The sequence below is a fragment of the Staurois parvus genome, unplaced genomic scaffold (genome assembly GCF_062004578.1).
Source record: "Staurois parvus isolate SC_StPar_1 unplaced genomic scaffold, SC_StPar_1.0 ptg000430l, whole genome shotgun sequence".
In the NCBI taxonomy this organism is placed as follows: domain Eukaryota; kingdom Metazoa; phylum Chordata; class Amphibia; order Anura; family Ranidae; genus Staurois; species Staurois parvus.
In genome coordinates, this window is record NW_028318226.1 from 2672501 (window position 1) to 2697308 (window position 24808).

Below are 24808 nucleotides of genomic sequence, written 5' to 3' on the forward strand. Positions count from 1 at the left end.
TTAAACATTTTTTATGGTAATGCACTAGGCCTGTGCGCCCTCTTTTTGTTCTTTCCCCATTCAGTATATTTGGATTCCCCCGGTCCATTTGAGGGCAGCAAGGTGTGCATGTTCCAGGACATTCTTAATGTGGTTGTAGCATCGAGTCCATCCCCAAGCGCAGGAGCATTTGTGTTTGCTGATACAAAAAATAAAGTCACCACTGTGAGGATGAGTGAAAGCCCAACTTGCATCAAAATGTTTTCAGCTTTGGACAAAATGGGGAAGGGAACAGGGGTGGACTGACAACTCATGGGGCCCCCGGGCAATAGGGGATCATGGGGCCCCTGTGCCTTGCCCACACTCAAACCACACACAAAAAAGCCTATGAAAGGTACCAGGGGCATCTCATGGGGCCCCCTACTGACCTGGGCCCTCGGGCAGTGCCTGAGAGCACAAATGGCCAGTCCGCCCCTGGAAGGGAATAAAGCTGTGTAAAGGTTTTAATGTAGTTTATGACCCTATTAGAAAGATCTTCTCTCACTCCCTGGGACAGAAAGTAATGGTATTTCTCCTGAGTAAGAACACAACTGCATTAAAAAAAAGTTTTTCTGTAAAATGGGGAAGAGTGATTATTACTGTCTAAGTCCTCCTGGCTCGGTGACAACTTTTCCTCTCACTTCGTGCCCTGCTGGATCACATGGATTGGAAGTGAGATGAAATCTCACAGATCATGGACTAAAAACAACACAACAGCTGGCTTTAGCCGAGTTTTAAATCTGATAATGTTAGGGCCTCATGCACACAGAGTAAAAAAAAAAATAAAAAACTCATTTCAAAGCTTTTTTTTGCTTACAGATTTGAATGCAGGTGTATTGGTGTTAATAAGGACATAGTTGTATGCGATTAGGAGTGTAAATGCATGTATACACATGCACCAGATTCAAAAAGTGCATTCTGGTATTGAAAAAAGCAGGGGGATATACAGTAGATCTACAGTTTTACACATTTAAAGAACATATCTAAAGGCAAGCATTATACTGATCATTTACAGGGGAACCTTTGCTGTAGTGTAAAACCTTACCTATATGATCAGTAAACTTTTTATGGTCATGTTCCTGCAGCCTTATATTGCTGTGTGTTTTCTTGTTCTGCTGACAGCCCATGTGATGATAGCAAGATCTAATGAACCCTTATACTGCGTAAAGAGTGTAGGGGAGTCATACTGAACGTTGTGCCACCCACATTTTCCCCAAATTCTCAAGACGGTAACAAAAAGGGTCAGATTTATATCTCTTGTCTGTTCTAGCCATTAATTTAAGGTAACATATTTAACAAAAAAGATAACAGTACATCTTAAGACACATTTGACACAAAGAAAAGAGGTAAAATGAAATGTGGAAATGTCATAAACCTCCACTAACAGGGTCTGTAAAAGAGTCCTAATGAAGGCTGATATAACGGCCCTATCATAAACAGTCTACAGTTTAGAGATAAACACCTGTTTTTTGTGTTACGTAAACTGAACTTCTAGAGCCAAAATTTATACAGTCCTCAATTCCTTCTGTGATGGAGTTACTTTCATAAAAAGTATTCAAGAAGGCTAAGACACATTAGACTTCCTAGGAGAAAGACGCATCCAATCTATATCATGTTTGGTATCTAATAAGTATTATTTCATTCTGCTAAATATTATGCTGGTTGTCGGATTGTGAAACATTGTCACAGAGAAATATAGATGTATTTATAATAGTTGGCATTAGCAGTGTGTCTGCTGAAGAATAATAAACCACTCCAGCACACTTACCTCATACATCTGTTGATCGAAAGTGGCCCGTTCTGCAACACCCATCCAGGGGACAAGAAAAAACTGCTATCCAGCAGCTCTAGCTCCTGTTTTATCATTGAACTATGAAAGAATGCTAAGAGTCTTTCTAATGAGGGCCAGTGACTCTGCCAAATCAGATGTGACTTACTCTGCAAGTGAGCCAAACTCTGTATTGAACCAAAGTGCTTTCATTTTTCACTTTTAGAGTGATACTAAAGTCTAGTTTAAAAAACAAAAAACAAATCTGTTATACTTACCTGCTCTGTACAGTGGTTTTGCACAGAGCAGCCCAGATCCTCCTCTTCTTGGGTCACCCGCCAGGGCTCCTGGCCTCACTCTCCTGTCGGGTGCCCCCACAGCAAGCAATATTTCTCCCCCCCCCCCCCATGCCTCTTCCCCTGATTTCTCAGTCAAGATCAATAGCACAGCTATCAACCCTCCCCGCATGCCAGGGTGCTAAGGGTAACCCTGGATTCTGAACTATCCTTTCAGGCCCACATCCAATCCCTGTCCAAATCATGCTGCCTCAACCTCCGCAACATCTCCAGAATATGCCCCTTTTTAACCAATGATGCCACAAAGCTTCTAGTTCACTCCCTGGTTATCTCGCCTTGACTACTGCAACTCCCTCCTCATTGGTTTATCTTTACATAGGCTATCCCCCCCTCCAGTCCATCATGAATACTGCTGCCAGGCTCATCCACCTTACCAACCGTTCAGTGTTTGCTACTCCTCTCTGCCAATCCCTCCACTGGCTTCCACTCACCCAATGAATAAATTTCAAAATATTAACAACTTACAAAGCCATCCACAACTCTGCCCCCAGCTACATCACCAACCTGGTCTCAAAATATCAACCAAACAACTCTCTTTGATCATCCCAAGAGCTTCTGCTCTCTAGTTCCCATGTCACCTCCTCCCATGCCCGCATCCAGGACTTCTCCCAAGCTTCTCCCATCGTATGGAACTCCCTATCCCAATATGTCTGGTTATCTCCTAATCTATCCACCCTTAGACGATCCCTGAAAGACTTTCTCTTTAAAACCCATCCTCCTAGATTGTAAGTTCTAACGAGCAAGGCCCTCTGTTTCCTCTTGTACCAAATTGTATTGTAACTGCAATGTCTACCTTATTTTTGTAAAGCGCTGCGCAAACTGTTGGCGTTATATAAATCCTGTATAATAATATTAAAAATGTATGTGTAATTGCAAAAAAAAAAAACGGCAGAAAGAGTAATGCAAGAGCTACTTTAGAAATCATGCTGCAGCAAATTGAAAATGTTAAGTCACTGACCTGCACTAGAGGCAATTTCAAGTGCAATTTCAAATCCTAAATCGCACCTGTATGACTGGGCACTGAGACCTGCTCCTGTTCCCTGCTCCCAGTACTTGGATCCCCGTTCCCTTGTCTCCTGTCACTGTCCTGACCTTATCCTGTTCATTGTGTTCCCTCCATTTTTTTATAGTTGGCATACCTTCATATATATTTACAAAGGAATAACATGGTTAATGTTGATTGAGAGAGTTTGATTCTACTTTAACCCTCAGCAGGCTTAGCGTTTTAAAATAACCCTAATCCTAATAACCACTTCAGGCACAGTAGAGTTGCTGATGGGATAAAATGACAGAAGTCATAAGTGCTCCCTATTCTACATGACATCACCAGACCGAGCCAGGCAATTGCTGGTTTTGCCTGAAGATTCTTCCCCTACTTGAGCTTCATGTGACCCCCCCAACAGCCTGGACCTGCAAGTCAAGAATGGGCATTAGGTAAGTATAGTGGCACAGTACATATGAAGAGGAGTTTTCTTCCCAGAGATAAAGGTGATTTCACATCCCAAGTCAAATAAACAATGGTATCCATCATAAATCAAAGAACATGTTCAAAAATGCTGATGTAATACAGATTAAGAGTTCACAAGTCAATTCATATATGGGTAATAGTAGTTAGTTACATTCAACATAATTCAGCCACATGGTGCCATGAGGTCTAAGACAGGTGTTGTCATATCATTGGGGGATTGTTGTCAAATCGCCAGGAAGAACAGAAGTTATGTTGACTTTATATGTGGATGGTTTTACCATCTCTTCCCTGGCATTTTGACAAAATTTCACACCTTCAGCCATGTAATTACAACAAATAACACATGTCCCAAACTTCAAGGCACCATGATAACAGAATTAATGTAATTAGTAGTTTTACTAACTTTCACACCTCCTATCCCATTCTTGGCCAGTCAAGGTCTGCCTTGACACATTCCATGTGGACTAAGGTGACTTGAGTTATGTGCTTGGCTATAAATGTTCCTGACAGTCACTGGAATTGATGAATCTACTTGAATGTGTTGTGAAATATCTTCAATATTACAGAACAAGTCCAGATGAATGTGGCCAACTACTACTGCTATATCATGAATTGGATAAATGAAAACCTTCACTGTCACTTCATATCCATTTTCCTACAAGCTTTTCAATCTTCTTCCAAATCTCAGGCCTCAAATCTCTTCCTTTCCTTCAACCTTACACCTTATAATAGTGGCTTAGATCAGTTTTAATTGGAGTTTTTCTTTTCACTTTTAAGTTGTGAAAGTGCTTACGTCACCCCTATCCACAGCTGGAACCCACCACAAGCCTAGTGAGCCCCACAACATAAGTCCCATCAAACTAGGGAACTTTTTGACCAGGAATTGTACAAAAACGAGAGTAAGTTCTTCAATAAATCACAATTTAAGTTGCAAGCCACCTCATTCGGTAGTTGCTTTGCTGTTGCCCACTCCAAACAGGCCCCCACATATTTATTGTCCAGAAATGCTCCTGGTGACTCAGTGGTAAACTATAATGTCCAGCAATGTTGCCAAAGGTCAACTCTTGTGCAACAATAATTTTCCTATTGTTAGAGCAGTAAACTATGCAACTCAGCAAGTAAATGAAATGCACTGAAGTTTTTTTTCCCTTCTGTTCCCTGCCCCAACCCATCAGATTATCACCTACTCTCCTCTCCTCTCCTTTAGGTGCACCCTGAAAACCCATCTCTTCAGGGAAGCCTACCCCACCCCCTGCTAACTTGCCGACCTCCTCCACTCTTCCTACCACTCCATTCCCCACAGCTATCTCCTGTGCCACCATCCCCTCCCTCCTAGATTGTAAGCTCGAAAGAGCAGGGCCCTCAATCCCCTCATGTTTTGCATTGTATTGGTATTGTTCTGTCACATGTTCTGTCCCCCTTTGTAATGTACAGCGCTGAGCGAACTATTGGCGCTTTATAAATACTGTATAATAATAATCCTGCACAGCCAGGCATCGCGCATTTGCACACTGGAGTCAGTAGGCAGTCCTTGAGCTTGTTTCTTTTTTAGTTTTATTAAGGGGCATTCAACTTGGATGGGGTTGAGGGATGTATGGGATGCCCAAGGAAACTGCAACTTGAGGACAACTCCTTAGCAACTATGTACAAGTCCACAGACAAAAAAATTTCTTTTTGGAGAGCCCTCCAGCCCTCCTGGTGTCCCACCGCAGACCCCAGATCAAATTTTCTTTTCACCCAGCTGCCTGAGGGAATCCCTGAGAAAAGGGATCTAGAAACTGCAAATTTAAAATTAACAGTCCCAGGTGAGGAACGAGTCAGGTTTCCCACCAGAATGCCCTCTCCCCTTATCTGACTCAGGTGGTGTATGGTTACTCACTCAGTCCTTTCCTGCAAGCTTGTGGGTTGGTGGCTGCCTTTAGGCCTTACGCTGGGCTGGCTCCTTCTCTGCTTCCCAGGCTGACCTCTCTCAGGGGCCGTTGAGGCTGAGAGATCCTACAGGTAGGCCCCTCTCCTCGACCCCCTCCCAGGCTCCACACTCCAGCCTTCACTCTATCTTCCACCCAACACTACTCTCCCTGCTGAGAAGGCTCAGTCATAAGTAAAGGCTTCCCTGGCCCCATGCCAAGCCTCCTGCTTGGGGATTAGCCAGAGTCCCCTGAGTATGCAGATTAGCCCCTCCTCATTCTCACCCACTGCCTTCTAGGAACTTCCCAAGTCTCTAGAGCAGGGGGAAGTATCCGGGAACTGATCTGCAAAGCCCTCAGCCCTGACCTGAAAATAACCTGGTTTACTCATCCCAGGCTGACTCATACCAGGCTGCTACTCAGCGTCTGACTGAAAACCTGTCTAGACCCTCCTAGCAATCTAGAGGGACTAAATGTATTATACTTACTTTATTTTGCTCCAGTGCAGTTTCTTCTTTGCTTATTTTACACTAAAAAGGTTGCAGGGCCACATTTGTATTTTTGTGCAAATACCTTTATTGGTAAAAGAAGTCATTAGGGTTTATAAAGTATATTTCATACACAACTCTGCAGAGAATGAGCTAACATCTATATTTCTGCTGTGTGAGCTGAAACAGTAAAAAGAAATAAATATACAGAAAAAAATATGATCTTATATTGCCAGGGAGACAATACCTGGGTAACTGGGAGAATGGTCGTAGGCAAGAAATCCTTTAAAATATTTTGACATTTCTGATTTGCAAAATAGTAGTTGTGCCTTACTCATGAATTACCAAGGTAACATTACAATGAAGTTTGCAGGCAGAAGCTAATTTTATACTAATAATAATTGGTTCATATTCCCTATCAACCACAAGAGGGTGCATGGGCGAACAAGAATAAACAGACTTTGTTATAGGCCAAGCTTTCTACATGGAGTATAATAATGACACACCCTAGAAAGTATGGCTTGGTTCTCTGATCTTTTCAGTATGTGATCATGGCTTGAGGATTTGCTGCAAAGAACATAATCTGAAAAAAAAATGTATCCATTATTTTAAAAGAAAATGGGACAGTTTCATAATATAAGCCCAATTCAGGATGAGTATCATTATTTAAGAAAAAAAAATGGTCAGTTTTTTTCAGATGAGTCCAAAGGAATGTGAACATTGCAATCACACGGCTAAAACTAAAGTGCCTTAGACTGGTGTTAAAGAGAAATTCCAGGCATAGAAATTTTATACACAGTTATATTGGTCCAACTTGGATCAATGTAATTAAGCAAATACCCTACCTGGCCGATGCCCCTGAAAGCTGGAAATTACTGACGTAGACACAGCTACTACAGTGATCTCCACTTGCTTCTGGGTCCCACACCGAATGGCTGCCCTGCTGAATTCTGAACACAGGAGGTTGGCTGCTCAGCATGGGCTTGGACAAATGTTACTACGCAGGTGGAGAGCATCACATCATCAACATGCCTGAGTTGCCCTGAGTTAATTCTAACAAGCTGCCTACTGCCTGAGGACTTATCTCTTTTAATCACATCTGACAGGTTTATTATGCTCCATGAAGATAACTTTGGGATCTCCAATGCTGCTCACTGCGGTCTTAGTTCCCCAATCCCTTCCTTCTGTCCATTCATAGAAGCCTTTGTATTATGTGAACTTATTTACAGTAAACAAAGGCTTCTGTAAAAGGGAGGCAGATGGGAGGGGAGGGCATAGCTGCTCAGTGTGCTTTTTCTCCTCTCACAGCCGCAGTGTATCCTCCAGGAGTGCAATCAACGTGTCACATATACTGTAAGTAATAGAGATAAGTCCCAGAGGGGACATGCCCCTAATTGGACATAAATCATTGTGTGCCTTCACTTTTTGCAACCTGGAATTCAGCTTTAAATGCTGCTGGCCTCTGCTCTCTCAGTGCTTCCCTGAACTTCCAGGTCTATACTGGAAAGTGTAAGCAGTGGACAGGAGGAGGAAGGAGGAGCAGGGGAGTGCCATGGAATCCTAGGCTGTAGTGCTGTGGGTTTCTGTTGATGCTCTTATCCCTATAAGAGCATCAACAGAAACCCAGAGAAACAGAGAGACAACTGTAGTACCTGCATGTGGCTCCATAGGACAATGCAAGTGACAGGAGCCACCCTGAAATAGAAAACATGGGGCAGTGTTCATTGCACCAACTTACACTGGAACATAGGCAAAGATTAAAGTGGTTGTAAAGTCTGAAGGATTTTTACCTTCAAGCATTCTATTCATGAAGGTAAAACACCTTCAGTATGCATTTACCCTTGAATCCCCCCAATACCTGTACTTACCCAAGCCCAAACCTAGTCCAGCGTTGTGAATGAGAGCGGCTGCTGTCCCGGCTCTCTACCTCCTTATGGGCTCAGAGACAGCAGTGGGTGCCATTGGCTCCTGCTGCTGTCAGGCACAGTGGGTGAGGAGGGAGTGGGGGCAGAGGCCAGGGGCAGGGCTGAGACCCGTTCCGTGAAGATGGATACACATATATATGTGAGTTATGGATACACAGAGCAGGGCTCTGTGTATCCACAAGCAAGTGGCTTGTTCTGGGGACACTTATCAGGGGGGGGGGGGGAGTAGCCCAGAGCACTGGCAGGGGGATCTGAGTAGAGGAGGATCGAGGCTGCTCTGTGCAAAACCCTTGCACAAAGCAGGTAAGTATAACATGTTTGTTATTTTTTTTTTAAATGTAAGCCTTTAATATCACTTAGAAGCAAAGATACATCAGTAAGTAATTAAATCAGCTGCTGAAAGTTACTGGTTTACTATAAAATTTTCTAGCTATGGTTATTTCTTAGCTGACAGGAAGGGTGGAAAATGTCTTCCCAATAGTAAAGGTTCTTGAGGCTTTGCAGTGTTCAACTTCCAGAGGATGGTTGGTTGTAAAGAGTATTGTGTTTTCCCCATTTTACTCTCAAATTATTATTATTATACAGCACTTTACAATATAAGGGGAGACAATACAGAAACAATACAGTTCAATAGAAGAGGGTTAGGAGGGCCTGATCCTGGGAGCTTACAAACTAAGAGGAAGGGGCTAGTGATACAAAAGTTGGGGGGTGGACTGGTAGGAGGAATAGAAGATTCCGTTATTAGCTGAAGGCGTGATAGGCTTCCCTGAAGAGATAGGTTTTCAGAGATCACCTAAAAGTGGGCAGAGTAGGTAATAGTCTGATAGATTGGGGTAGAGAGTTCCAGAGGATGGGGAGGCTCTGGAGATGTTCTGGAGATCAGCATGGGAGGTAGAGAGCAGGAGGTTTTTTTGGAGGAGCGGAGAGGACGGTTTGGGTGATTTGGAGACCAGACTCTCAAATGGGGCAGTCACAACTGAGCCAAAGTAGAGAGCTGATGTCATGTAGTAATAATAAATTATAATACTAATAATTTAAAACACATATCAATAACATTCACAACTCAAAAAAGTGAAACTTTTGACAACTGTACATTCAAATAACATAGGTGCTTTTACATTAAACAAGGATAACAAGCATCTTTGCAATGTAATTTCTCTGAACTTTCTTTCTTATCCCTGTAATCTTTCATCATTCAACCTGTCTGCAGTTTGCACTATATAGACTGCAAACTAGGACTGAGAACATGAGATATTTTCTGTAAACACCTGTTGCATTCAGTATCTTCAGTGCCTGCATAATCATCATAAATTATACCTAATCCGCATTGCAATCATGTAATGTTACAGGAAGAAGGCAGCCGCTGGACATTAAAGCCCAACTCCGAGCATCTTGACGTGTACACTTTTCAACCCCTTATAAATAGCTGCCTGAAGAGGACTGGCATCCCTGCACAAAGATTTCTACAGGATGCAACGGCCTGCATGACATGGCACATACTTCATCACTTCGAATTATTGTCATTAGAACATTTTTGTTTAGCGGTTTAACTTCAGCTTTACATTTCTGCCAAGGTGAAACATTATGAAGCACTCTTTGGAGAATTGTAAAGAATAGGTGAATCCAAAATTTCATATTCCAGATATCTGCCTGCTTACCATGTACTTGTACGAAAAAGCACCCTGTTCTCTTTGTATTGCTTCCTTTGTGTGAAATCCCTGGCGTTCCTGCCAGTCCTTCTGCTTTTTCTATTAAAAATTGACCACACTAGGCATGAGAATGCAGCATGGTCAGTATTCTAGCTGTGCTGGGAACTCAATGTGCTCTCCTCCAATGATCAGACTTGTCCTGACCCCCCCCCCCCCCTGCACAGCCATTCACTCAGAAGATCAGTGTACTGTTGCTTCTCCTCTCTTAGCTCTCTAAGATCCTTATGCAGCTGAGAACAGAGGGCATGTGATCACTTATAAAAAAAAAAGAAGATATTTATAATGGTTTGTATATGTATACACAAATGTGTTGCCTTTATTTTCTCTTTTAAACTGAATGGGTTGTTCTCCAAGGAGAAGGTTTACATATACTTTCATTTCTCCGGGTGCTCCGGTTTCCTCCCACCCTCCAAAGATATGCTGGTAGGTTAATTGGATCCTGTCTAAATTGGCCCTAGTATGTGTATGTATGAATGTAAGTTAGGGACCTTAGATTATACACCCCTTGAGGGTTAGGGACTGATGTGAATGTTCAGTATATATGTGTAAAGCGCTGCGTAAATTGAGAGCGCTACATAAGTACCTGAAATAAATTTCTGTCACTTGAAATATCAGACTTGTTCTTTCAATCGCTGCATATCTGACTCATTCCCTTCCTCATTTGTCATTGTTTGGAGATAGGCTTTGACATAGGGATGGGGAGAGAGTCCTCAGTCTTGTAAAAGCTGTGACTAAAGCTTACATAAAGCTTCATTCCTCACTTCTGGAAGCTGAATAAAACAGTGGCAGAGTGAAACATAACAGGTCCTACAAAACAAGTTACTAAATTGTATGCATATAAAAAGATATTGACAGGAGTGATGAGCGGAACTGCCCTGGGTTTGGTTCGGCAGGGATTCGCTAAACTTCAAAGACGATTGAATGACAAACCCAAATGAAATCAATTGGAGCTGAATCTGTCAAATAAAAAATGCCAATTTTCTGGACTAATAGGCAAGGGGTTGTAAAAAAAATAGCATGAGGGTTGAGCACTGCCCTGTGGAACATGTATCAATGCAAATAATTATTTTTGATTCCCTGCGGCCAGGAGCAGTGATTTTTAGCACTGACATAAGGAAAATAGTTTTATGTTGCCAGCAAATGAAATCTCCCTCCTGCTTCTTTTTTTTAAAGAAAATAACACACACAGACTCCAAAGGTCGCCAAAATACATAGCAGACCCTGGGGGGCTTAGTTTTAAGAAACCAGCAATGAAGTTTTCTTTCTTTGCTGGCAATTTAAACTGTAATTTTTTTTCTTTGTAAAATAAATTTTTACTGTAGCACATTCTACAGCAAGATTGCAAGAAAAAAAAATGCAGTTCTCAAAATGCATACCAGATCCTTGGAGGGTTATTTACTAAAGCTGGAGAAATCTGGTGCAGCTCTGCATAGAAACCAATCAGCTTCCAGGTTTTATTTCCAAAGCTTAATTGAACAAGCTGAAATTAGAAGCTAATTTGTCAGGGCTCTGTCCACAGCAGAGGTACTCGGAGACCTGGCATTCCTGCCAGTATCTTGCATGGCAGCAGAAATGCACACTGGTGAAAATCTATGCGCATTGGCACACGGATGAGGACCGGAATATGCATGAGCACTGGCACACAGTTAAGCATGCATTAGCTCAGATTGGTGCCAGGCGGCCTTTATAAGGAAGCCCATCACTTCTTCAAATTGCTGGTTGATCTCTGGCTCCCCAGTACCTTTGTCCCATGTTCCCTTGCTACTGCAATCTGCTGTTACCGACTTGACTTGTTCCTGGACCTGTCTTCTCTGCCTGTCTCCTGACCTGACCCGGGCTTGGCTAACAGATATTCGCATCCGCTCTCCTGTGTATGACCCCGACTATCCTATTGACTATGTCTGCTCCAATCCCAATGCAGCATCTGACCTTGGCTCTGAACCGACTACTCTGTGATCCTCTGCTACTCTGAAGGCCTGTTTACCTCTCATGGGTGCCACCTGTCTGCAGACACCATTCCAGTGAATCAGTTGTGCTCCTGGGTGTACCTCTGAAAACCACGCCTACAGGCGACCCGTGCTACTTTGGGCCTGACTCCTTCTGTCCCATCTCCAGGGGAGTCTGGAACTTAGCCGCAAGGGAAGCCCTCTTTCCATTGGCCTCCAACACCAGGTACGTAAAACTGATTGGCTACCATGCACAGCTGCACCAGATACGGAGTGCCCCAGTTTTAGAAAATCTCTCTGTTTGAGTCTGGTTTTGCTTTCAGGGGTTACCTCACTCAAAAATGCAAACACAAAAAAAAGATCCCCCTAAATATCCATACAAGACCCTTAATCCTGGTCAGGAAAGAGGGAGGATGGGTGTGTACCCCCCATCCCTTCTGAACCATACCAGGTTACATGCCCTCAACATGGGGGGAATGCCTTGTCAGAGGGGACCCTCCTTCCACAGCAAAGCAACTTGTTTGCATGTTGATGAGGTCAAGGGCCTCATTCTAACAACCATTGCCCTGTGGTTGTGGGGGTCTGTGAGCAGGGGGTTTATCAAAATCTAGAAGCTCCCTTTAAAGTTTTACTAAACCCAGGACTCTACATTCACTATATTTGGTCTTCCAGAGTACACAGAACATGGAAATGCAATTATTTTAGTAAATATAAATTGCTAAATACCTTTTCTCATCAGCAGTGTATAGCAGTCTTGTGACTTCTATCAGTGTCCATCTGAGCGCTGGTTAAAGCTTTAGGAGGAGTTTTCATTCTCCTCTAACTGTCCTATGAAGCTGCATAACCTCTGACTCTCTGCCTGGACAGCATTGACTGGCCCTGTGCCGATCACATGCACCATTTCAAGAAAAGTACAATAAATAAAATAGCAATACACACCAAACAGTATGTGCAGCTTGCCCCCAAGGCTCTGTACTACCAACATATGGACTGGGGACAGTAGAAGAAGGGGAGGATCAGATAAGACAGGATCAAACAGCCTTTTTACACAATGCAGAGGATGCCCTATCAGATTGCTGTATGTAAAGCCAGCTTTAAGAGGTTTCAATAAAGACTGCAGAGGATTCATAAGCCCCATTTAGTAGACCCAGGGGCGGACTGACCATTTGGAAACTCGGGCATTGCCCGAGGGCCCGGGGTCAGTAGGGGGCCCCATGAGATGCCCCTGGTACCTTTTTCATAGGCTTTTTTGAGTTTGGGCAAGGACACAGGGGCCCCATGATCCCATATTGCCCAGGGGCCCCATGAGTTGTCAGTCCACCCCTGAGTAGACCTGTACAGTTACAGTTAGAACAGACAGAAAACCTCCATATACACAATCCTATACCCATGGTTAATCCAGAAGAATGCCAAAATATCTTGAAGTATGATAGAAACTACAAGACAATGGACAGAATTAGTGAGGAAGAAACAGACCCTAAATATTTCATGAGAAAACATAGATGCCCCCATGCGAATTTATGATTACAAAATATATTTAAAAATAAAGTTTTAAACTGATTGCCATTCATTAAACAAAGATTATTTACAGTACATTAAGCTGATCTATTTCACATTTTATAAAAAAAATATCTATAACCTCTTTAAAAAACTTGCTAAATGGCCTAGGCAAATTCTAATGACTCTTTATGGATGTTTTTTTTCTTAGCATTTTTGTACTTTATGACAAATTTTATTGTTGTTTTTCAAATCCTACCTGCAGATGTCCAGAGTCAGCTCCCTGCTCCTCTCTCATTACTGTTTTCAATTCTGGCATATCATTGCTTCTATCTTCATGGTTCCTATATACTTGCTGGGCTGTTGAGCTGGATATGTCAGGTAAAAGACTCTTATCTATTGTTTCTGTATTCTCTGTCAAAAGAATGTTTGTTTTTGGCATTGTAGGCACAAGTGAAATCAACTGTGGCTCTCCATGATCTTTAGTCCTTAAAGAAGTATTTTTCACTTGTATAGAATCTTCGTCAATGTTCTCTGGACAACTTGTAGTCTCTTGGCCATTTTTATAGCTAAAGCCCTCTGTTTTGGAGTCTTGCTTATTATGTTCATACTGTGTAGCCTGCTTGGTAGTTCCAAAATAATGGTCAATTTGTGGAGAACCAAATAACTGAGAAGATGATTCTTTCACTTCATTATCTTGAGCTGGCATCTCCAATTTTTTTAATTTCCCAGAAGACATAACCCCAAATGATGTTTTCTCCACCTCTCCAGAGCCCCTTGACAAGCCTTGTTTTAGGTCTTGGACATTTGTATCAACTCCCTCATGATCCAATTGAAACTTGGATTTGGAATGGCTGTCTGAGTTTATGACCACGTTCCCTTTCAGAGTGGTTTCCTTTTCTTTTAAATCTGCATCTTTAGTGGATGAACTAAAGCTGTGTTTCTGGGAAAACGATTCACTAGCAAAAAAAAAAAAAAAATAGAGAAAGGCATTAGAAATATAGAGATATAAAATGTAAAAAATAAAAATATACAAAAAAATTAGGAAAAAGTTTTTTTATGGAGCTACTTTGGATGAAATGACAGTTATTCAGAAATTCAGATGTATCCGAATTTCCGGATCACAATAGTAAAGAATTTCAATGAATCCGAAATAAATTATAACGAAACGAAAAGTAACATAACAAAATAACTAATTATCTGATTTTGAATCGAAATGGAAATATATTGCAATACATAGAGTAAGGTGTAAAATTGAAATAAGATGATGATTCCTACTTAGGCTGCCTTCAAACTACTCCATTGCAAAAACACGGCAAAAATGCATATGCATGTTTGCTGTTTTTTGTTGCGTTTTAATGAGTAGAAGATAATAAAATAGAACAGAATATAACAGAATAGAATACTATAGAATACTATAGAATAGAATAAAATAGAATAGAGTAAAACAGAATATATTACATTAGAACAGAATAGAATAGAATAGATTAGGATGGAATAGAATAGAATGAATATAGCTGTTTTCCCGAAATTCAAATCAATTTGAAAACAAATAACTACCGAATCCAAACATGTGAAATGAAACTGAATGTACGAAACAAATTCCTAAAACGAATCATTTTAACATAACGAATAGGATGAAATGATTACCTTAATGAACGAATCTGAAAAGAAACACATTTTTTCCTTCATGCACATCTCTACTAGTTAGGCCTAATACACTGAAAAGGATGATGCCATCTCAGTTGCACACCTGTACCAATGTGTTCTCTAATTCCTGCCTTAGTTAAACCCAACTCCAGGCTAAATATTTGTCATAAATGTCCCCTGGGGGTTAAAAAAAATCTGGCTGCAATACACACCTTCAATCTAAAGGTTTTCCCCCCACAGTACTGCTTTTCAGCCACAAGATGTCCTCAGTATTTTGAGTTAAAAGACACTTGTGAAACTCGACCTGGAAGATTGAGAACTGTGATTGCAGGGTGTCATGAGGTGTCACAACACCCTTCATTCACAATGCATGTGTGCAGAGTGTGGTGCTTAGTTAAAAACATCAGTGCTGCTCTTTGCTTGTCCCAATGTACGACCAGAGGACAGTAGACAACAGGTGGTTTGGTCATGGGTCCTAGATGGCCCACCTAAAGACATACAGCCAATCACAGCTCTACATCTACCACAGCAAAAACTAGACCTCCTGTCACATCTGATGGGCAGTGCCATCACCAAATGTGACCCATTACCAAATGTGACCCATTAAAATCAATGGTGCCGCTCCACACCGGCCCTGCAACCTTATGCAACGCAGAACAATTTTGGTATGGTTATCTATGCAGTCTACTAGCTGGGCTAGCACCTGCAGGAGGAGTTGTGCTTGAAAATTGGGAATCGCTCTGCCTTGAGCAGCAGTAAACAGTTTTGACATGGTTGTGCAGCCTTTTTTAGGGTTAAAACAGTTTGTAAGGAGGTGACATATTGCCTCCCAGCTATCTGTCAACTCCCCTCTGAAAAAGCGATCCACCACAAATCCCTTTTCAGAATAGCAGCAACAAGGGAAAGACTACTAAGAACTACCTAGCCCAGACAAGGGACAAGGAAGAAAAAGACTCTGCAGAGTCCTGAGTGACCCAAAGATTTTGGAAAAGGTAAATATATAATAATGGCAGAAAAAAACATTCTTGGGGACATTCAGGGGAGGAATACACGTGGAGCCAGGAGTTGGACTTCAAGTGCTGTATTAATGTTTTCAAGGCCTCTTCCAGAACGGTGTGCCCAGGGGTTGTCTGTATGCATTTTCTGTCAGGCTCTGTTGAATAGGCTCCAGAGTAATGTGGCAGGAGTGTAGTGCAGTGAGATCTGCCTGTCCTACTGGCTGTCCAACTCCTGGTGAGTTTGTCATCCATTCTCCACTTTGAGGAGAGATCTTTTTCCTATGTAGCAGTAGTATATGCTGGAGCCTGTATAAAAAGAGAACCCAGAGGGGCGCCAGACTATGTGCAGTATGAGACAATTCCATTTATTAAAATAAAGCAAATTGCAAACTCACTATAGAGCAGATAGACTGGGCATGTAAAACCATTTTGGAAGGTCCCCAGGGTAATCTGGCTGATGTTCCGAGGTTTGCTTCATCTGAGCCCAAACGAGAGCAGCGGCAAGCAGCCGAACGTCGCTGGAACCAACATGGAAAGCAAGATGGCATTGCACCGGAAGTGATGACACAAGGGAGACACCAGGGTCTTTAACACATTTCAAAGCTTCCGATTCTTTGTCAGACCTGATTGGCTTAGCAGGGAGAATGGACAATTTGCTTTATTTTAATAAACTGAATTGTCTCATACTGCACTTAGTCTGGCGCCCCTCTGTGTTCTCTTTTTATACAGCTATCAGAGCTTCACTTTGGAGGGTGCTGCCACTGGTGCCTACATATAGTTCAAGTCATGGACTTATTATGGATTCTTTTGTTTCATAATTTATGGTTGTATATTTGTATAGTTCTTGGCAATATCTGTTTCTTTAGCGCCTATCTCCCCCTTTTTCTTCTCCGTATGCTGGAGCCTGGGCTGTCGTGAAGGCTTTGTACACAAAGCAAGTGATCTGAAACTGCAGTCAGAGAGCATAAACTGATCAGCACAAGACAAGAACAAAAGACTCAAGTAATGTGGAGAGGGGAAGCTATAGAAGCCTAGATGACGGATTCTTGAGTATTCCTCCTCATGTCCACCTTTAGTTCTAAATTAAAAGTTGCTAAAAGCAGTTAAAGGGACGCTAAACAATATTCTTGTTCTCCAAAAATAATCCATACAATTCCACTACTTAATGGTCTTGTAATCTATTTTTAATGAAATTTGTTGATCTGCCTTCATATATAATGATTACAGATTGCATTCTTTCTATTCTATTCTGTTCTAATTGAGTAAATTTTTTTTCTATTCTGTTCTTTTATTTTCTATTTTATTGTATTCTTTTCTATTTTATGCCATTCTTTTATTTTTTGTTTTATTCTTTTATTTTCTATTCTATTTTATTCTATTCTTTTTGAAATTCAAATTGCGGAAGATGGCTATATTCTAACACTAATACACACAGGGGTAGATTTACTAAAACATTTTCACTCAGAATCTGGTGCACCTGTGCATGGTAAATCAGCTTATAACCTCAGCTTGTAAGTTAAGCTTTGGCTATAAAACCTGGAAGCTGATTGGTTTCTATGCAGAAGTACACCTAATTTTGCCATCTCCAGCTTTAGTAAATAACTCCCATAGTCTTTGAAGGAAATCAGCAATAGTCAGCAATATGTTTATATTTCAAATTTGTTTTTGCGTTTGATTTAATTTTTTTAATTGTTTCAAATTGGATATGAATTTGGATAATTTGTTATTTTGGACAAAATTTTGTTTCTGTATTTCAGATTCATTGAAGTTCAATACTATTGTAATTAAAAAATTTAGATACATCAGAATCTCTGAATAATGCAAATTTTGCCGAATTTCAATTTGGAACGAAACAAACCGCACATGTCTAATTATTAGTACCTCACTCACTTTCTAGTGAGACTAACCTCCAAATATACACCTGTGGTAAGGCTAAGGGGCAGATTAGAGAAGCTCTTGTTTAGGCAACTCTATTTTGTCAGTTGGTCATTGTAAGAAAGATCACCCACTAGAAGCCAAAGTGTACTCTGTAAGTAATAGGAGATAAGAATCCATCCATTTTTAAAACAACAGTATTGTTCAGCATAACATTATTAAGTAGCCAAACTGAAAAAAAAAGACAAACAAGTTTCTCACCTCACATGAGTATCTTTTACTTGAGATTTCTGCTCCCCCCAACCTCGTGTTGTTAACATGAAAGGACTTTTCCCTTTCCAAACTGAGCCAGTTTGCAAAGGTTTAACAGGAGCTGCTAAGGGTTGGGTTGTGACCTTGGTGGACAATTCTGGCACAACATTTTCTACTGGTGACAGTAATGTGTTGCTTTCTGGAGGCACTTCTTCTCCTACAGAGGATGACCATCTTCTCAAGGACGTCCGCCTTGCTCCGTATGGTTGCGGTCCAGTGAGCTGACTAATCTTAAAGGCTGAAGGGATGTCGAATGACGGGGAACATGGTCCTCCAGAGTTTGGAGAGAGCGAGGGACTTTTAATATCAGAGTTTGTGAAAATAAAAGCTTGCTTTGGCTTCGGTGGCACAATTGGCTTTGGTTTAATGGGAGGTCTCATAGGTTTATCATCTGAAGAGAAAACAAATACATTTTATAAATAATAAAATCTTGTTGATGTAAAAAAAAATAATACCATGTGTGTGTCTTCATCCTCTAAAAGGTATCTAAAAACAATATATATATATATACTGTATGTTTATGTTATAATACCAACAGTAGCACAAGTAAATGTTTAAAGAGCTTGTAGGAACTTGAAATGTTTAAAATAGCTTTTATCCAGTAAAATAAGCTATTTGTTTTGTGCACACCAACACACCTAGTAAAAATACAACTGAAAAGAAATACTGTGAGAATCTTGCTAGCGAGAGCTATATTTTATCTATAGGCAAACATCCTATCCTAAATGCGTGCAGACTGAAATCTGATTTGACACAACCGATTGAAGACTAGCAAAAAGAGTGGGTTGGGGATCAGATGTCACAGCTGGATCCAAAGTAGAGGAAAACTGCAGGATCATGGATGAAGCTAAGTATTCTGTCAAAGATCATGTCATAGGAACTTGAACATTGTATTTTTGTCTGTTTTTAAACACTGAAAATGTTAACCCAAACTAATTTGAGTCTGGCCTTCTGTTAAAGTATAACCTCTAGTCAAAACTGTGGTATTCGTGCCTCTGGCCTGTATATGCCACTATTCACAGTTGTTACGTCTATAATACTTTTCTATACCTTGTACAAGATAGTTCCAATCCTTGTTATGTTATACTCAGAATGCTGCACGTGTTTTACGAATGCGGAAACTTGTTAATAAAGAACTATGCCTCTCAGACCACATGACACAACTAAAACTTTTTTTTATTCCTATTCTTGGATAGAGTTAGGACAGGTCAGGTTAGAAACTGCAGACATTGATTGCCATCTACAATCTTGCTGGTAAAATTTCCTTTACTAACCTGTTCTAAAGGCAGTGGTCAAAGGGATAGAAAGTGAATGCAAATTTCCTTATTTGGGACACACAAAGTCTTAAAATTAATCTAAGGTCAAAGGTTTGCTCTGCAAATATTCAGTGGTCACATGAACTGGAAATGGCAGAGAAGAACGACAGAATGAAGTTGCTAGCACAGATAAATACTTAACTTTCCCTAGTAGGCCACGCAGCTGTAAAACCTTAAAACCAAACTCTAGCCAAAGGTTTATATTAGCTTTGGGTAGAGTAGTTTTAAATGCAATGAAAGTTTTCATAAGTCAGCAATCTGCCCTTCCTTGCTGGTTCCACAAATATGTGGAGGTGGTTTGACTTAAAGTGGAAATGGCAGAGAAGAAAGGTTGAGTGAATTTTTATAATACAATTAAACACCTTTTTTTTTTTAATAGATAATGTAGGGTAAGTACACTAAAATCCATCAGTCGAGGTACACCTTTTCTGGAACAGTGCCAAATGTGTCCCTTTAATGGAGTTTAATTTTTGGGTATGTTGGATTAACTACTTCATCCATTTTCAGCTCCATATCTGCATCCTATTTGTTGTCCTGTCAGCATCTTAGAGGGATAGCCTTGCTATTCTGTGGTTAACCTGATGAGTGTCATGCAGTTTTAGCCAATAGATACACTCGTGATCAAGTCTTCATATTGTGGGTATGTAGCCGGGTGAAGTCCCCTGTTAGCTAGGTCTCCTTGTTTTAGTAGTGTCACGATATAAAATACAGAAATAATAAATATAAAGCTGAATGCCAGAGTCAGATAATGTTTACAATATAAAGTGGCAACACACATTAATTTAAAAAGAAATGTAAAAAAAACAACGCAGTAATGGATATAATCTTTTCATGTGGCTTAAAGGGAAACATTGAAAATAAACAATTCCTTTTAATAACATGCTTAGGGATACCTTAATGCTGTTACAGAACAGTATGACTTAATCATTCGAATAAAAGAAAAAAATGGAAAAAAATGGCATGTGGTTCCCCATAATATTTTAACCAGATCCTTATCCAGATATTCAAACTGAGTGACCAGGAAAGGGAGGGCAGTGAACATGCATCCCTCCTTTCTGTGCCATATTGGATCACATTCCTTTCAAGCAATGCCTCATCCCTCTTGCAGCCCTCTATTTCAATTTTGGGAGCTAAGGATCTCTTTCTAACTTCCCTTTCCCAAAAAAAGATGTGGGGGTTTATAGGGGCAACTTATAGGAATCTGGAAATCCCCTTTATAATAAGATTGCCCCCAGATATCCACCCCTTCCCAGGGGAATATACCCCCTATTACGTTTTCCCCAAAAAAATAAACACCTGGTTTGTAAAAGTAATTTAATTACAATACACAAAATAATTATGTAAATCCATCATCAATAACGTCATCCAGCGATAAAAATCGATTGTAAATTTGAAAAGCCTGTAGCCTGACAATGCTGCCAGCCACCACACCGACCTGCTGCACACCCATCACTAAATGAGAAAACATTTTTAAATTGTAAATAATGCCCCCTATGTAAATCCACCATCAATCATGTCATCCAGTGATGAAAATCTATTGTAAGTTTCAAAAGCCTGTAGCCTGACAATGCTTCCTGCTGCATACCCATCACTAAATGAGAGATCCCCAAGTGCTACAGTAATGTAAACACAGGGTCAGGGATCCTGGGTGACATCACTGACTATATTTGTTCTAAAATGGTCACTGATATCACCAGGACTTTTCCACCTCCCTTGCAAGGTACGCCTCACACTGTTAAGAGGCACATCCCATTCTTGGACACCAAGGCTGCATGCCTAGGGTTTAGCTGAACAATAAGGGGAGCCCCACAACATTTTCTCCCTTTTTTTTATTTCAAAGGACTACATTGTACTGTCCAGTAACAGCATCTTGAAAGGCTGTGCGTTTTCAATGTTACCCTTAAAAAGGCATGAAATAGACCCTCTCCCTGTTAAATGGTATTTTGTTTACTTATTTATATATTTTTTTGCATTGGTACATGACCCCCCATGACAGTGCTCAGCTTCCCATGCCTTTTAATCAACAATAATGTGAATATTTGCATGGTGAGATAATTAAAACATTTGCCTCCTATAGACATTATCCCACTGTCCCTGCTGTTTTTTATATTATTATGGAAAATGCAAGATGAGAGGCAGGATGTATTATTTTAGTTTATGCTTTTTTATCTCCTCTAGCCTTGATTAGTCACCTATAAACCCCATTAAAGAAAGACTACGTATGTCTAGAGAATGACTTTTGGTTCCATGCAGACAATGGTCCTGGATGACATCATCACAGCTTGGTGACAACATTGTTCCATGGCTGCATGCTAGAAGGCTATTCTACTCCATGCAATTTGTGTCACTGTTGGTCAAGTAGAAAGAATTGAGCAGCAGCACAGCAACAGGGCGAAAATTGGATGGGCAGAAAATTGGATGCTGCACAAGATTTTGGAAAAGAACATAGACCTCTTCAAGATTACTACAAAATGGCCCAAAATTGTTTTTTGTTCAGAGTTAAAGTATAACTAAAGGCAAAACTTTTTTTTTCTAGTTTTAGAGTGGAGAGGGATTAGTACGCCTGTTTTTATTGCAATTCTGTGCCCCTGTTAGGGAGATTCACCCTGTCAGAGGATCACTACTAGCACAGCTAATGCTCATTCCCATGCAGCTAATGCTTAATCACATGCAGCTAATGCTCAATCCTGTTCCCCTAATGCTCAGGCTCATTTATCAGCACACAAACAAGCTCAGGCTAATATCCAGCATGCACTGACACGTAGGCACAACTCTGTATTGGCACGCATGTCCACAGGCATTGGCGTCAGTCTGCCTATTTAAAGGAGACCCTGGTGTGTGCTAATCACTGGATGTTATTCAGCTTCCCCATGACCTGTGTTCCTGCCTATGCTGACTGAACTCCCATTGCTTACCCAGCTAGTTCCCGACATTGCTCTGTGGATTTGGATACTGACCTCAGCTTGCCTCTGATTACTCTCTGCCTGCTTCCCTGGTTCTGACCTCAGCCTGCTACTGGACCTCACTCTGCTTGCTTCTTTGTTATTGGCCCTGACCTTCTACTTGACCACTCTTCTGCCATTTCGTGTATGACCCTGGCTCATCTTGACTATGCCACCCGTGCTTCTTTGAGTCTTGTACCTCTGTTACCACATTAAGGGGTGCCCAGACCAGAGCTGCAAGGGAAGCCCTCTCATCAGTTCGGCCTCCAACCAAGGTACTTGACATGCCCTCTCTATTTGTCCTGTTTACCATTATTATCAAATGTGAAAGTAAAAGTAACCCCCAATTTTGTGTTGTCTCCAGAAAAGTAATAGAGGGGAAAATTCCCAATTGGGACACTAGTTCTGGTTACCTGGGGTCCCTAAGGAATTCCCTTTATTTGCAGATATGGTCTCACGTCTTGCTTTGACTATGGAACAGGAAGTGAAGGTAAATCTTCCCAATGGGACACAGATGGCAAAAAAAATGACAAGTAATATAACCCTCTATTACTCTACCCAAAATTTAAAAAAAAAAAAAGTTTTGCCTACAATTCTACTTTAAATTTAAATCCTTAGAACCAACAAAACCTCCTTCCTATAGACTACAATATATTTTTCTGAAAGAGTTTCCTGCTAAAAATACACTTTTGCTTTTATCATTTATTCTAACAAACCATGCAGACAGGACATTTATAAAGTTGGTTTAAGTAATTATATTTTTATTTTGCAGGGGTCTTCAAGAAATAGAAAAAATACCTTTATAGACATGTTCAGTGTGCTACAAAAGTAAGCTACTAATATGATGCTGTGGAGTCTGTGGGCTAAGCTATACAGTATATACTCCAAAGTGCACTTTGTAAGCTGCGCTATTTGGTATATTCTGCAAACTGTTAAATGGAATTATATTTTTTTTTTCCAGGAATTCTCAATTTCTGAAATTCTGTATTTCAGCTATTAGCATAGTTTAAAATGCCATATCCCACAGAAAACATTAGAACCATTTTTTTACTAAAATGACAGACCCAAAGCTGAAAAAATCCAATGGCCGCATTGCCTAGTAATATAATAAACAACAGCCTTTTTTCCTCTGTATACACAGGAAATTCAAGAACCACCAATGATTTCATGTTTGGATCAATACAAATAATTTATGTGAGCCAAATCCAGCTGTCTGTTGCAGCTTTATTACACATATGTTTCCCAGTAACGTTTGGGTGGTGTCCCTCTTACATGTCCTCTTTCTGTTCTCATTTGTTAACTTCCTACAGTCTCACATGATCACCATACCTTTCACTGCGTCTCTGTTCTCCACAGTCTGCTGTGCACGGCTGGCCGACATGATGATGCTGAGTAGGGACCCTGGCAGCAAGAGAAAAATTGTTTTTTTTCATTATTAGTACAATCAGAAAGAGCAGAATAGAAGCATTGTTTTAAATTGCTCTTGGGAAAAATTGGATGTGTTGGCAGCCCATTCAAAATATTGTGTGATATTGCATATGTTAACATGCTTGCACTGACTTACCACAAAAGTGTGTACCCAACTGTACTGAAATATGCTATTTAAAACAATAGAAACTAGTAGGACAGCTTTATTTTTCCAGTGAGTCAAGAACATTTTTGACCTGATTCATCAAATTTCCAGTAACACATCAAGTACATTTAGGAAACACAAACCTATCAGTTGTTATTAGTGTATGTCAGCTTAGCATTTCTTAAGTGCCATTTAGCACTTAAACACCACAGCTGCTTGATGAATCAGGGTCATTGAGCAATTCAGACACACCAGAAATATCTGTTTGAGACAGACTAACATTTTAAAGCCAATTCCACCAAAGCTGGCTTGAAGTCTACATCAGTTTTAGTGGCATTAATTGAATATATTTAGTTACATTGGTCCAGCTTGGACCAATCTTACTATGCATATGTCATACCTGGCCAATGCCCCTGGAAATCACAGAAGTAGACACCGCTACTCCAATGATCTCCACTTGCTTCCAGGACCTGCTCCAGTGGGTGCCCTGCTGCACAGGAGGTCAGTCAGTTGGCACAGGCGCCATTCAGAGAGTGCTTTCCACTGACATCCATCTTGCCCACTCAGATAACTCTTTGGATTCATTCAGAAAATGCAAATAATTTTCTGAATGGTGCCTGTGCCAAGTGGATGACCTCCTGTGTTCACAATCTAGCAGAGCAGTACAGGACCCATAAGTAAGTGGAGATCACTGGAGTAGCAGTGTCTCTTTCAGTAACATCCACCTCCCAGAGTCATCAGTCAGGTATGCTATATACTGTGCTTAGTCACATTGGTCCAACCTGGAATTCATCTTTAAAAAAGAGTACAACTGAAAGAGTAAAAATAAGAAGAAGCCTTGATAAGTCATGCTAGAATGGCATCAAACAAGAAGACCCTCCTCTCCAAGCAAAGCCATGGGGTACCTCACTCACAACTCTAACCATTCAGAAAGTATCCATTAATCACTACCCTCTGGATGTGCTTCTGCAACCAGTTTCTATCCAGGTACATATGATTTCATCAATTCCAAAAGACCGTAATGTGTAAATTATTAGTTTATGGTGTATTGTACCAAATG

At 40.7% G+C, this 24808-nt stretch overlaps 1 protein-coding gene across 2 annotated transcripts in view; it reads right to left on the minus strand.

Annotated features, from left to right (window-relative positions):
- CNOT12 (CCR4-NOT transcription complex subunit 12) overlaps positions 1-24808 on the minus strand; it is a 113660-nt gene that overhangs the window by 48880 nt on the left and 39972 nt on the right. For both annotated transcript variants that reach the window (XM_089687582.1, XM_089687581.1), the window contains 3 exons: positions 23505-23576; positions 17867-18308; positions 13342-14041 (listed from right to left, as the gene is read on the minus strand). In XM_089687582.1, the coding sequence (XP_089543708.1) occupies positions 13342-14041; positions 17867-18308; positions 23505-23556 (1194 nt within the window). In that variant the 5' untranslated portion in view covers positions 23557-23576. The remainder of the gene's footprint in view (positions 1-13341; positions 14042-17866; positions 18309-23504; positions 23577-24808) is intronic.